Source organism: Danio rerio, chromosome 11 (genome assembly GCF_049306965.1).
Source record: "Danio rerio strain Tuebingen ecotype United States chromosome 11, GRCz12tu, whole genome shotgun sequence".
Lineage (NCBI taxonomy): Eukaryota > Metazoa > Chordata > Actinopteri > Cypriniformes > Danionidae > Danio > Danio rerio.
In genome coordinates this window covers 32,625,475-32,640,627 of record NC_133186.1, presented here as the reverse complement: position 1 = coordinate 32,640,627, position 15,153 = coordinate 32,625,475, and the positions used below count along the sequence as shown (strand labels likewise).

General features: G+C 30.3%; 1 protein-coding gene across 19 annotated transcripts in view; it reads left to right on the top strand.

Moving 5' to 3' along the window:
• The window catches only part of map4k3a (mitogen-activated protein kinase kinase kinase kinase 3a), a 143,532-nt gene that overhangs the window by 104,715 nt on the left and 23,664 nt on the right, over positions 1–15,153 (top strand). For 6 of the 19 annotated variants that reach the window (XM_073916889.1, XM_073916888.1, XM_068224369.2 and 3 more), the window contains 7 exons: positions 2,503–2,541; positions 5,333–5,407; positions 7,596–7,647; positions 9,621–9,789; positions 11,888–11,985; positions 14,519–14,560; positions 15,017–15,101. In XM_073916889.1, coding sequence (XP_073772990.1) covers positions 2,503–2,541; positions 5,333–5,407; positions 7,596–7,647; positions 9,621–9,789; positions 11,888–11,985; positions 14,519–14,560; positions 15,017–15,101 — 560 coding nt within the window. Of the gene's footprint in view, positions 1–2,502; positions 2,542–5,332; positions 5,408–7,595; positions 7,648–9,620; positions 9,919–11,887; positions 11,986–14,518; positions 14,561–15,016; positions 15,102–15,153 lie in introns of all 19 variants that reach the window. The other 13 variants (XM_073916884.1, XM_073916880.1, XM_009306127.5 and 10 more) reach the window with 3 other exon arrangements.

Sequence of the window (15,153 nt, the reverse complement as noted above, 5' to 3'; positions counted from 1 at the left end):
TATGCAGGGTTTGTACAGGAAGTAAAAAAAAATAGTTGAATCTTTGAAAACTTTAATCTAGTTTTTCAAGGTTTGAAAAGTGCTTAAATGTTGGATAAAGTGCTTGAAACAGCTTTAAAAGGTAATTGTGTGGCATTCGTAATAATTTATCTTGCTATTTAAACAAATTGAAAATAATCATTTTGATTTAGCATAAATGAAATCTCTGGGCTCATGCCTGTAGTGTGATCTCTCTGTCCTTTTTATCTGCAATTTCTGGAATTAAAATTAATATAAATTTAACATGACAAATTATGTATTTTGGATGCAAGTAAATGACATTTAAGAGAGTAAATTACAGTCTTTCAAGGTTGGCCAAACATGCGATCAAATAATTTTCTCAGAATACTATGCTATACTTTAGAATACAATAATGATAAGCATCTGATATAATGTAATGAATATGTTTATTTAGGTAAATATGTATAATGCTGGAAACATTTAAAATGCAGCTGAAAAAGTGTTTTAATTTGACTTGATTTTAGTTATCAGTTGTTATTACCGATAGTTAGCCGATAAGTAATGTTAATTGGAATCCAATTACTATTTTATATATATATATATATATATATATATATATATATATATATATATATATATATATATATATATATATATATATATATATATATATATATATTTATATATATATTTATATATATATATATTTATATATATATATATATATATATATATATATTTATATATTTATATATATATATATATATATATATATATATATATATATATATATATATATATATATATGTGTGTGTGTGTGTGTATCTATCTATCTATCTATCTATCTATATATATATATGTGTGTGTGTGTATATATGTATGTATGTATATATGTGTGTGTGTGTGTGTGTGTGTGTGTGTGTGTGTGTGTGTATGTATATATATATATATATATATATATATATATATATATATATATATTTATATATATACACATATATATAAAGGAGAAAAATAAAGAGAAGCAAAAAAATTGAAAGAATGTAGTTTTTAAAATTTTATTTAGTAGGTTATAATTTATTTTTGCAATATTTTGCTTGTATTTAATTGTATTATCTTTCTATTTCTAAATATGTTTGGTGACTAAAATATAATTTTAATAAATATATCTGTTTAATAAATCTGTTTTGTTTAAATGCATCAAAATACATGACCTATATTCACTGAGAAATTGAGAGAATATTCATTTTCATTTTGATGCTGAGATCATCAATTGAGTGATGCAATTAATCAAATAATCGCTCTCTCTCTTTCTCTCTCTCTCTCGATTGATTGATTGATTGATTTTTGTTTTGAAAAAAGTTCCCGATATATGGGAGTGCTAAGATGAAAGTAAATCGAAAGTGACATCTTTTTGTAGCTTCTGATGTGACTGGTTGAGTGCACATCTTAAACATTATTTTCAAAAGTTTTATTATACACTTTATTTTTAAGAAAACTCAAGTGGGGAAGAACTTGGTGTACCGTGAATTTAGTGAATGACTAATAACTAAAAAACAAGGAGAACTATGTAACTATGTAGCCTATGCAGCCTTGGCTTTGTGGTGGAGAAATCAATCATGTCTCTCTCTCTCTCTTTCTCTTTCTCTCTCTCTCTCTCTTATATTTGTAATTTTAAATCAGGAATTGTTTAGTTCAACTAACTTTGGCTTTTGTAAGGGTTATAGTTTTTAAGTGAATGTTTGGTTATTATATTAATGTAAGCCTGTGAAATAGTTTTAATGGTTCCATGAAAGTTGTTTAGATGTTAGCATTAGTATTGTTAGTTTTCAGGATACCTATAAGCTAGTGTGCTTCAAAACAATGATAAAATTGTGTTTAGAAGTTATAAAACGTTTAGAAACATGTAAATCTTGTAGTTTGACACTTCCGGCTAAATGGATCAACAGTTTTACTCGCATCACCTCATACTTCTCGCACTTTACGAGACGTAATCGAAGTACTAATGCGATCATAATAGTGCATACTGATCTTCAATTGGATCTTCTGTTTTATATCTTTGGGACAGAGTGAAAACTAAAACAGGACTAAAAATGTGTGTTTTCTCTGGTGCAGCATTTCAAGGCACTGAAAAAAATCTAAAAGCTGCCTTGCTGGTGTTTTCTGTGAAAATGCAAAGCTAGTATTTATCTACTGCCGTACAAAAAAACTCTTTTAGTCCAGTGCTCTTCAATAATTTAAGTGCAGTGTAGATAAACAACTTTTGAACAGTGGTCCTAGACAGTCAGACGCAGACGTTCTCTTAAACTGTAACAGCTAAACATTGGACTCTTTCCCAGTGTCATGAGAGACAAATTAGCAATAAATGCTTGTTTATTTAGGCTCAAATCAATGAAGGCTAATGGATCCCTTGATGTGTTATAAAACTGTTTGTCATGTGTTTTCAAACCCAATGAGTCACCTGTTACCAGCTTTGATTTTCCTGCACCTTTTTCTTCACAGGAGCCTCTTGAAATCTGTTGAAGAAGAGCTGCAGCAGAGGTATAATGCCTGTGCTTTGTTTGTGTCCTTCACTCCTGTGCTCTGTCTTTTCTTTGCTTTCCTCCCTCTCTCTCTCTATCTCTCTGTATCTTTCCATCTTTTTGCTGCTCTGTCAAACTCTACCCATGCTCGCTCTCTCTCTCTCTCTCTCTCTCTCTCCCTCTCTCTCTGCATAGCTGGTTTTTCATCTGATCAATATTTGATGTGACCTAACCTTGCCCTTTTGTGCTTGTCCGAGTGGAACCAAAGGCTGATTTGCTTGGCAATGCTGTGTTGGAGATCTGTGTTATTTTTGCCACAGTATTAGTTTTCCATTCCTCGGGGGGGGAGGGAATTAACCGGTTAGTCCCTCGAAAATTAAATTTACTCCAGATGTATGGCTAGATTTGGGTTTCGGAATTGTCCTGGTTTTAATTTGTCACGCTTTCGTTTAAACAGCCATCCTTAAAAAAAAGTCATAGAATCAGCAGACCAAAGATGTATTTATTACATGTATTTATTATTTATTACATTTTAGGTGTAACTGTACACACAAAGGATGTTTGATCTGCTTTCAGCACAGCAGAGAGGAATTGAAACATTGTTTGATGAGGATGCGTTGATATAGAAAGTCTGGCTGATACCGATAAGCTTTTACATTTGGAAGCCGATATATAGATGAAGACAAAATGATTAGCTCTATAATAATGTCTAAATACGCAAACCAGAGAACAGGTCATACACACAGAAAGACACCTCAGAGACAGGAGACGAAGGATCTGCCCTCAGTCTAGTGCGAGTCGTCACTTGAGCACTTAAACGACCCCCATCCTCTTCTCATTGGTCCACTCATGATAACTCTGCGAGCCAATCGGGATACCTAGGTTTTAGAAGGACAGTAGTTAAGCCTTAAATTGCATTTTAAGCTGAATACTTCTATCTTACAAAATAACTAGTAAAATAATATGTGCTGTCATCATGACAAAGACAAAAGATATTAGTTATTAGAAATTAATTATTTAAACTTGTTGAAATTTTTTATCTCCATTAAAAAGCGACTGGGAAATATTTTTTAAAAATTATAAAAATTCCGAGGGCTAATAATTTTGTCTTCAATTGTATGAGCAGATGAATGTAAATCTTGATTTAATTTAAACAAACAGAATTAAACAACTGATTTTATTTTAAAAACTAGAAAAAAAAAGAGTGGAGTGTTCAAACTTGATCCTGGAGGGCCTGTGTCCTGCAGATTTTAGCTCCAACTTGCCTCAACACACCTGCAGGGATTTATCTAGAAAGCGTGTTCACCTTATTCTATGCATACATGGGTAAGGGTTAGGGTTAGGGTTAGGGTTAGATTTAGGGTGTAGGGTTACATGTTGCTTGATATAGCAAGCTAATATTTTCTTATTACTCAATAGTCAACATGTCAATAGTAACAGCTTGATTAGCTAGCCTAGGTGTGGAACTAAACTTTGCACGGCCCTCCAGGACCAAGTTTGGGCACCCCTAATCTAGATCTTTTTTTAACAAAATCAACTTTACAACTTTTCTAACATTGTTCCTCCATAAAGCCATTTCAAAAGTGTGCATGTGCTGAGTGCAGTGTGTCACGTAATATCAATACTATTTAATATATTAAAGACATTGATACATTAGGCTGATAATGTTCTTATCTGGCTTATAACATTTAAGAGTATTTATTGGTTGATCCAATTTGGCAGAAAATATATTGTGTATCTATAATTTAAAAATATTGTACATAAGCCCTTTTATTGACTTTTTTTCTAAGTGAAACGGCAAAGTTTTAAATATTATCGTGTACTGTTACACCCGTAATATTTATCGTTTTTTTTTTTGTGCTATAACGCTTTATTTTGACACACAAGGACTCGTTCACACCAGATATTTGTGTGTATTCAAAAGCAGAAAACCAATGTGACTGACTTTGCGTGATGTACTTATCTGGCTAATAGCGATAGCATTAAAGAGTATTCATTGGCTGATTCCAATTTTTCAGCAAATATATTGTCTGTCTATAATTTTAAAATATTGTACATATGCACTTTTTTTTTCTTTTTTCTAAGTAAAACGGCAAAGTTTTAATTATTAACATGTACTGTTACTCCGCTAGTATTTATGTAGTCATCTTACAAATACAATCACTTTGCACTATAGTGCTTGATTTTGACGCACAAGGGCTCGTTCACACAGGATATTAGTGTATATTCAAAAGCAGAAAATCAATGTGACTGACTTTGCCTGATGTACTTGTCTGGCTAATGGCGATAGCATTAAAGAGTATTCATTGGCTGATTCCAATTTGGCAGCAAACATATTGTGTGTGTCTTTCATTTAAATATATTGTAAAAAAGGTTGTTTTTTTTCAAGTGAAACGGCAAAGTTTTAATTATTAACATGTACTGTTACACCCCTAGTATTTATGTACTCATCTTACAAAAACAATCACTTTGCTGTAGTGCTTTATTTTGATGCACAAGGGCTCGTTCACACAGAATGTTTGTGTGTATTAAAAAGCAGAAAACCAAAGTGACTAACTTTGCATGATGTCTTTAAAAAAATGGCGCTCATAGCTTGTGATGCTTAAAAAAACAGCATGGCTTGTCGCAAAGGTCAAACAAAGAGTCTATTTAGTGCATATTTGCATAGAGCAGCAATTAAAACAACACAGAATGCCCTGTGTGAACGACCCATTAGCGTTCAATCTTACCCATGGGAAGTCGAACAAAGTGTTGCTTTAAATTGCTAATCTTCAATGAATGAGCGCCGCAACCTTCTCGATCCTCATTAGGGGGCATGAGGCTCATTTGGAGGATGATGATGAGGGTGAAGATGATGGTGATGATCATGATGATGAATTGCAACAGTAAGTTCCTCTGATTCTATAGCCAATCTCTTCCTGCTGATCTAGAGGTTAAAACGCTTCACGCTCACGATGCACTGGCGACTTTTTGGCAAATATGCAACAGCCTGTGGTATTTCTTTGTGACTTTTCTTTTAACTCTCGTACTGCTTTTCAGCATCCCCTGAAAATGTTGCCAGTGCATCGTGGTCTTTCATCTGTTTTCTGTCCTCTCTGGACAACACCATCTCATCTTCCCTTTATTTAGCAATGAATGTTGCAGTTCACCTACTTTTGCTATAATATCCTGAGTTCAAATGCTAGTGAACGTCCAGAGCTGGGTAGTAATTGGTTACATGTAATCTGGATTGCATAATCACATTCAGAAAATGAAGTACTTGTAATTAGATCACTATTTAAAATACTTGCATGTGAATTGCATGATTCTGTTTAATTTACACAATTGCAGTGTCAACAATTCTTAATTGTCCCAATTAAAAAAAAAAAAAAAAATATATATATATATATATATATATATATATATATATATATATATATATATATATATATATATATATATATATATATTATTTAGGCTGTTTTTTTTAAGTTTGCAATGTTTTATGTTTTAAATTGATTTTGTCAAACTTCTACTATTTTAGTCGAAATATTTTATGTAATATTTGATGTAGCAGTGATATTGCTATAAATTTCATTTATTTTAAATAAAGTTTGTAGTATATATTTCAAGTTTTTATAATATTAAGTTAGCATTTTAAAATCATAAGATAATAAAATGCACTGACGTGAAAATAATGGCCAAAACCAAAAATTCATGTTGGAGGTGGGTGGAAACCTTTTTTTCCCATTGGCAATTTCAAAATGGAATTTTCCATTTTCGGACGATAATTCTCAGTGGCTGAAATTTCAGTGCTTTTAATTCAGAAATACTATCGTCAAACACTGGTTTATTAGTGTTAGTGTTTTAGGTGTTACCTGTACAAACGTTGTGATTTAAAACACTGTCGAGGCTTAAGTTGGTGATTTTTTTTTTCACGTACTACTGTATATAGAATATGTAACACCAAAAAATGGTTAGCACAAAAGTAATCTAAATGTAATTCAAAAAGTAGTCAGATTACATTACCATAAATGTGTAATCTAATCCAAAAAATGACTGCCTTTAAATTTTGTTGTTAAAGTTGTAAACAGTACTGATTACAATTTGTAAGTAATTACCCAGCTCTGTGTACAACCTCTATTACATACACATATACATTAAAATCATAAGATCATAAAATGCACCAAAATTAAAATTATGGCCAAAACCAAAAATTCTTCTTGGAGTTGGGTGGACCCTGCACTCTGAAACTTTTTTTCTCATTGGCAATTTCAAAATGGAATTTTCTGTTTTCGTACTATAATTATCAGTGGCCAAAATTTCAGTGCATATAATTTAGAAATAGTATGGTCAAACACTGACAGCAAGGTTTATTAGTGTTAGTACTTTTAGGTACTGCCTGTACAAACTTTGTGCTTTAAAATGCTGTCGAGGCTTATTCTAGATTATTCTATTAATTCTATATATTATATGTGACATCAAATAAAGGTTAGCCCAGAAGTAATCTAAATGTTATCCAAAAAGTAGTCAGATTACATTACCATAACAGAGTGATCTAATTTAATACATTATTTAGCTGACTTTAAATTTTGTTGTGTACTGGTAAACAGTACTGATTACAAATTATATGCAGACTACCCAGCTCTGTGTACAACCTCTATTACATACACTTCACTCTTGTGTACACACTAGTGAGCTTTCTTATACATTGATACAAAAATGAAGATGTTGTCATAATTTATTCATCCTCATGTTGCAAACCTGAAAGCTGTTATTAGTGACGGCCAAAAAAATCAATTTGACTTGATGCGATGCTGAATTTCGTACTTCAAAAATGATCTTTAACAATGGCATGCGGGTGAGTAAATAATAACCTTTATTAGAGGGTGTATTATTCCTGGTGCATTTGATTGCATGTTTGTCTGTTGTGTGTTTTTGTCCTCTATCGTACCCTTGTTGGTGTTGGAGTGTCAGATGAAACAAACCACAGAGGTCCATTAACATCTTGTTAATGTCCTCGAATTATGTTGTATGATTAGCATGAATGATTAGCAATGTGACTCATCTAATTGGATATCTGATTTGTCTCAGCACGAAAAGCTCCACCATGAGGCCCAAGGTCCCTCCACCTCTTCCTCCCAAGGTGAATGTCCCAGTCAATAATTTGTGTAATTGCTTGAAACCTTTCAAGGTTTGCCAGCATTGTAATGTTTGGGTCTGTTTTTATTGTTATTTTTAGAGAAATCAGTGCTATTGGTCAAAATTAAGTATGGATAATTTTCAGTAATTCAGTGAGTCGCTCTTCTTTAGTCTCACTGGATGCAATGTTTTCATTAATTAATTAATTAATTTATTTATTTATTTGTTAATTTATTGATTTATTATTTGTTTATTTACTTATTTATTATTTTATTTAAAGAGTCAAATGTTATTATCTGATTTTTGGAACATTTAAATTATAATTTTATATATTTATATTTATTTTAATTATTTTTTAATTTCACAATTTAATATTAGTATTAAATTAATAATAATGATAGTTATCATCATCACCATAAATTATTATAAAAGCATTACTGTAATATCATAATAATACTAGAGACATTTTAAATTGCTAGAAAAATATTATGTTTAGAATAAAAACTGTTCTTTTGAACATTATGTTGCTTAAAAATGCTGAAAAAATAAGTATAACAAAAAAATAAACATAACAACAGTTTAATCACTGATGATTATGAATGCTTCGTGATTTATCATAAATAATAAACCAAATCTTCATACTAGAATACTTTCTGAAGGATTATCTGAGACCGAAAACTATAGTAATGATGTTAAAAATCAAACTGTGCCACAACAGAAATGAATGGTATTTTAAAATTGATCAAACTGGAAAATGTTTGTAATGTTTACTGCATTTAATCAAATACAAAATAAAACCACCCCTAAAAAAATCATAAAATTGTCAAAAAAAAAATATTCTAGTTTAATAAGTTTATTTTTACTGATACTGTTGTGGAAAATATATTCGGGTCTGCAAAATATTTTCTAAGTTTCTAAGTCAAAGTTTTCAAAAAATAAAGTCTGACATCTCTTAAGTCTTTAGGCAAAGAAGTTTATTTTTACAGCATTAGTAACAACAGAGACAGATTGTTCGATCGCTGATAAGTGTAGGCTAGCACACAGTATAAATACACTTCTCTATTAAAATGTACACATTATCACATCTCCATTAACTTCTCCACTAATAGGATCTCAACTCTCCCAGATACTCCTTACCCATGATCAGGTCTTTCCCTCCTACTTCAAATGTGTGCACTTCAGCAAAAACAATGCTCAGTATATCTTATTCACTGTAGATTGAGCTGTCAACTTTAAGTTTAGCTGAAGTTCACATGGGTAGTTTTAGGGTCATAGTATTTTGAAAGTCATTGCAACTGGGCATGGGTGCGTGTCTGAGTGTGCAGGTGTGTTGCACATGAATCAGAACGCAAGTGCCCTTATGACTTTACCTCCATACACCTGTTCCCGTTACGTTACTTACACATCCTGTTTTTTAAAATTCTTTTCCTGTTTCTGGTTGTGTTTGCACAGTATTTCTGTATTTCTCATCAGACTACAGTCTGCTTGAACATGGCTGCTTCATAAACGTATAAAGGTTAAACATACAAAGATGATGATAATAATGCAACATACATAAGATAATAATAGGCGTACAATAACCATAAATCATATAGAATAATATTGAAGTCATCCAAATAAGCATACAACTGAAAGAAATGTGATCATCAGAAATTCATCACAACATAGAATCATTAAATTCCTAAATAATTCTAGTAATAATATCAATAATAATACTTTATTATTTGTATTAATAATAGCAATAATAATTTTTTGAAAATATTATAACTTATAAATTAATTATTATTAAATATTAAAGGGTTGTTTATGTATAGGTGGTGTTATTATTTTCACCATTTTTAGTCTATTTCTCATTTTGGCCTAAAACGTATCATAATTCAGTCAACAGCTTCTAAAGTGTGTCGTTTTTTTGTTTTGTTTTTTGTTATCAAAGTATTGTTCGATTGCATGCTGCTAATTTTGTCCTGCTGTTTCCAGCCAAAGCCCAGTCCGGGACCACATCAAAGTCCCTCTGCTGATCCTGACAGGAATAACCAGGGCACAATAAAGCGCTGCCCGGAACCCGAAAGCCCTGCTCGATCATCCACCAGCGTCCCTCCTCGACCTCCACCTCCTCGACTGCCTGCATACAAGCTCAGCAGTTTAGGTAATGAGACCCATCAGGAAGAACACGGCCTGTGGGGAGCCCAGGGGGATGCTGGGATATGTAGTCAGTTCGACCAGAGGCTTCAAGTCTCGTTTGACGATGAGGAAAATCATGATGAGGAAGAAAACAGTAAGACAGGCCCCGTCCCTTATTAAACTCAACTTTTCCCAATCAGTCCCTCCAGGATTTTGCAGTGAGTTTTCAGATTTTTGCCATTTGAAATAGCAGCTTTTTCCTCAAAACTTAAAAGAATATTTATATTTATATAAAGGAAACACAGAAGGAGAAAATTAAGTGTTGATCTCTTAACCCTATAAAGCTTACTGTATCATATTCTGTATATACTGTATATATATATGCATGCATAAAATAACACAAGAATGACTTCAAATTTAAATTGTCATACACAATAAGATACATAGTGAAATGCTTACTCAACCATTTGTGACCTTAAAAATAATAATAACAATAAGAATCTAAATTATGGAGAAAAAGAAGTTCTGCAATACATTGTATAGAGTATATGGCTGTAGGTAGTATTAAAAAATTGTAAATAAAAAAATTAATATTTATTTATTTATTTATTATCTGGCTGAGCTGAAGCTTGATCTCTTTCAGGACTTATTTTTTTATTAGAAGTGTTCTGCAATTAACAATGCACTTTATAACATACACCTGCATTTAACTTTATAAAAAACACAGCAAAATAATATTTTAGGATAGTGTTATCTGAGAACTTCCTGGCTTTACATGATGTATTTACAGATTAGTGAAAGTTTAAAGTAAGATGTTTGCTACTTGTGTATTTGTCTTAAGTAAAATCACTGTCCATTGAGACTATCCCTTTTCTTTTTCTTCAATGCATTCAAAAAAGTCTAATCTAAACAGTAACTCACATTACATTTTCAAAAAAGTGACTCAAATATTATTACTTATTTTTTACCTGGAAAAGTAATATACTGTAATTACGTGACTCAAGTTACTTGTAATGCGTTACCACAACACTCTATTATATATTATAACATTATTTATTTTGGATAAATTGCACTTTGCCATCAAGCCAAATACACCGTTGTCAGTGTTTTATCACAGAACATTTATTTGAGATTTTAGAAAATGAAACACATCGATACTAGTTCCAGCAAATCAAGCAATTCATAGCTTGTCAAATACACACTGAAGTCTGTGGAGACCTAACTTAACCTGCTGGCATGCTTTATTTACATTTACACATGGAGTATGTAAGCCAATTTTATTTATATTACACATTTTATACACAATGGTAATTCAAAGTGCTTTAAATAAAATAATTAAAAGCGGAGTATAAAAAAGAATTAAAGTGCATTAAAAGGGATAAATAGAGAAAGATACATGAATATTTCAATCTGTCGGACATACAGCACTTTGCTTAGTAAAAGTCCTCGTTGTGTAGATCAGTTCAAACTGGAAATGTATTATTGGCCACATCTAAAAACAACGAACGAGTAACGAATCAGATTGGAGCTCTAAGCAATGCATTGTGAGTGCCAATGCTGCACAGCAATTAAAAAAAATGTCAATCTCCTCTAAATTTAATGACATTTCTTTGATTTCGTTAAATCCTTCGATCACAAGATACTGGAGGGTCTGCCCTGTAATAACGCTTAAACCCCTGCCCTAAACCCATTTCCAGACCATCCTAGTGTTCGTGCCTCTAGTTAGTCGCTAGTGAGATCACATGCCATTCTTTTCTCTCGCCCTCTTGAAGAGAAGCGGTGTTGGCATGTGAAATGTCATACGCCCTCTTGAAGACATCATAAAACACCCACTCCACCCCTGTCATCTTTCCCTTGTCAGATCTTTGTTCTGCTGTCAGTCATTGTCACAGTCGTGTTTTTTGATTCACACGCTTGACTAGCTTCTATTGTGTCTTAGTGTGCAAATCACAACAGTAGCTTAGGAAACAATGCTGATAATGCTGACCTTCTAATGTAATTGCAGGCATAAAGCACACTTCCTTAGGTGTGTGTCCCCCCTGTATACCTGTTTAAAATATCTTTTAAGCTTTCTTAACAAAACCTTGTGACTGAACTGTGCATATATGCTTTCTTATTTGCAGGTAATGGAATAAGCCCATCTGAACACTCTGCGTCAACAGAGAGACAGTCCACGATGCCCCCTGCTGTTCCTGTACCAAAGGACAAGAAAGATTTTCCAGTATTGCTTCATTTTAGTCAATACAATTAGTGAACTGCAATGCTATTTTCTTGTAATTGTGTGTGTGTGTGTGTGTGTGTGTGTGTGTGTGTGTGTGTGTGTGTGTGTGTGTGTGTGTGTGTGTGTGTGTGTGTGTGTGTGTGTGTGTGTGTGTGTGTGTGTGTTTAAATATTTGTATTTAATTAGTTATTTAATTTCACAGTTATACTTAATATTGTTTATTATAATAAGTATTAGGCAGATAAAGTAAATCCGAAATATGCATTATACTGCTGTTAAGTACTAATATTAAAATATTAGTAACAAAATTAATTTTATTTAATAAAGAGTGAAATATTATTATATGCATATTTGCACATTTTATATAATTATCTTATTTTTTTAGTTTTGTATTATTTATTTATTATTTATTTACTTATTATTGTGTATCATGTTGATTACAAGGTATATAAAGTAAATATTAAATATGTGTTACATATTTCAATTTCTATTAATATTGCATATAATTCTATGTAGTAATAATAGTAAAATTGTACAAAATAAATTTTATTTAATAAAAAGTGAAACATTTAATTGTATGCATATTTGAAAATGCATTTTATATAAGTAAATTATATGATTTTTCATTTTACAAAAATATTTTAAGTAGTAATTTAATTTCAGTTATTTTTGTGTTTTATATTATTTATAAGGTATATAAAGTAAATTTTAAATATATGTAACATTATTATTGCCGTTGACATCGTATATAATTCTATATATTAATAATAGTAAAAAAGTAGTAAAAATGTAATTTTATTTAATAAAAAGTGAAATATTATATTTGTTTAATTATATTCATATTTGCACTGCATTTTTATATAATCTTATTCTTTTCTGTTTTTTCATTATTTTACTGAAATGTTTTTAAGTTGTCATTTAAATTCACAAATCTTATTATTGTGCATTGTATTGTGATTATAAGGTATATAAAGTAAGTAAATCTTAAATAAATATAACATATTATTGCTTTTAATATTGCAAATAATTCTATACAGTAATAATAGTAAAATAGTAGTAAAAAATAAATGTTATTAAAGAAAAAATGAAATATTATAATAGATGCATCTAAATATAGGCATATTTGCACACCTTTTTATATAGTTATCTTATTATTTTCTGTTTTTTTTTTCATTATTTTACTAAAATATTTTGATTTAAGTAGTCATTTACTATCACTGTTATTCTTATTATTGTTTAGTATGTTGATTATAAGGTATATAAAGTAAACATTAAATATGTATTACATAATTTTTTTGCTGATAGAGCAAATTGTTCTGTGTAGTAATAATAGTAAAATAATAACAAAAAGCAAATTTCATTTAATAAAGTGAAATATTGTAATAGATTTAATTAGATGCATATTTGAACTCATTTTTATCTTATGTGATTTTTCATTATTTTACAAAAATATTTTTAAGTAGTTATTTAATTTAAAAGTTATTCTTATTATTGTGTATTATGTTGAGTAAGTATAAGAAGTCAATCTTAAATACATATAACATATTATTGCTGTTGATATTGCAAATAATTCTATATAGTAATAATAGTAAAATAGTAGTAAAAAAATAAATGTTATTTTATAAAAAGTGAAATATTATAATAGATACATTTAATTATATGCATATTTGCACACCTTTTATATAGTAATCTTAAGTGATTTTAAAATATTATATAATTTTAGTAATAATTTAATAATTTTAAGCCATTTGATTTCACAGTTATTCTTATTATTGTGTATTATATTTATTATAAATGAAGTAAATATGTATTACGTAGTTTTATTCCTCTTGATATCGCATACAATGCTATATAGTAATAATAAATAAATGGTAGGAAAATAATAGTAAAAATGTAATTGTATTTAAAAAAATAGTGTAATATTATAATAGATGTGTTTAATTCTATGCATATTGGCACACCTTTTTATATAAGTCAAGTTGGCTTTTATTGTCATTTCAACAATATACCGTGCAGTATACAGTGAAACCAAACAATGTTCCTCCAGGACCAAGCTGCTACATCAAACAACATATATTGACAGCATAACACAGGACTGTGCACTACTATAAAAATCTAGAGAACAAAAAAAATAAGATAAACTACAGTTAAAAAGAAATAAAATAAGACTATAAATATGAGTGCAAAGTGCGGTTTGTGCAACATTAAGTGCAAATAAGACATGACAGGAAACAGTAATGCCGACCAGTACACTACGGATGTTGAGCAAATGGAGCAGATATAAATACTGTACATATAAACATACATAATTATCTTTATATAATTACATAATTACATAATTAAAAAAATTTAAATGATATTGATCAGCTACAAATTACTATTCTATGACTATACTATGATATAATATTATATCTATATATAGTTATAATAAATGATAATTATAGTTATCATCATTATGTACCTACTAAATGAATAATATGCCTATAAAGAAAGAATAAAGAAATTGAATTTCCGTTGTTGTATATTCCCACAGAAACCCATCAGCAATGGTCTTCCGCCAACTCCAAAGGTTCATGTGAGTGGACGCCATATTAAGACATGTTAAGACAGTGTCACATATTTACAGTGCCTATAGAAAATCATCATACCCTGTGAAAATGTATACCTTTATTCACATTACATCCTGCTTTCAAAAGACCTTCGGGAGAAAAGTTGTAGAAAGGCACAGGTTAGGAGAAGGCTACAAAACATGCCAAAGGCTTGGAGAAGTTAATTTGGAATGTGATTTGATTTCAGACAGAATGACACAATTATTTCAAAGGGGTATCTTGTTTTATGTATAGGCACTGTAGATCTATGGCACTATATCAACAACATATATATATATATATATATATATATATATATATATATATATATATATATATATATATATATATATATATATATATTTTTTTTTTTTTTTTTTTTTTTTTTTTAATTCACCTTTTAACTGCATTTAAATGATCTATTCTTGTATTTCCGTGTCCAGATGGGAGCATGTTTCTCGAAAGTCTTCAATGGCTGCCCATTAAAAATACACTGCGCTACCTCATGGATCAACCCCGACACACGAGGTGAGCTTGACACCATTATCTGGCAAAGCTCAAATGTTAATACGCATCTATT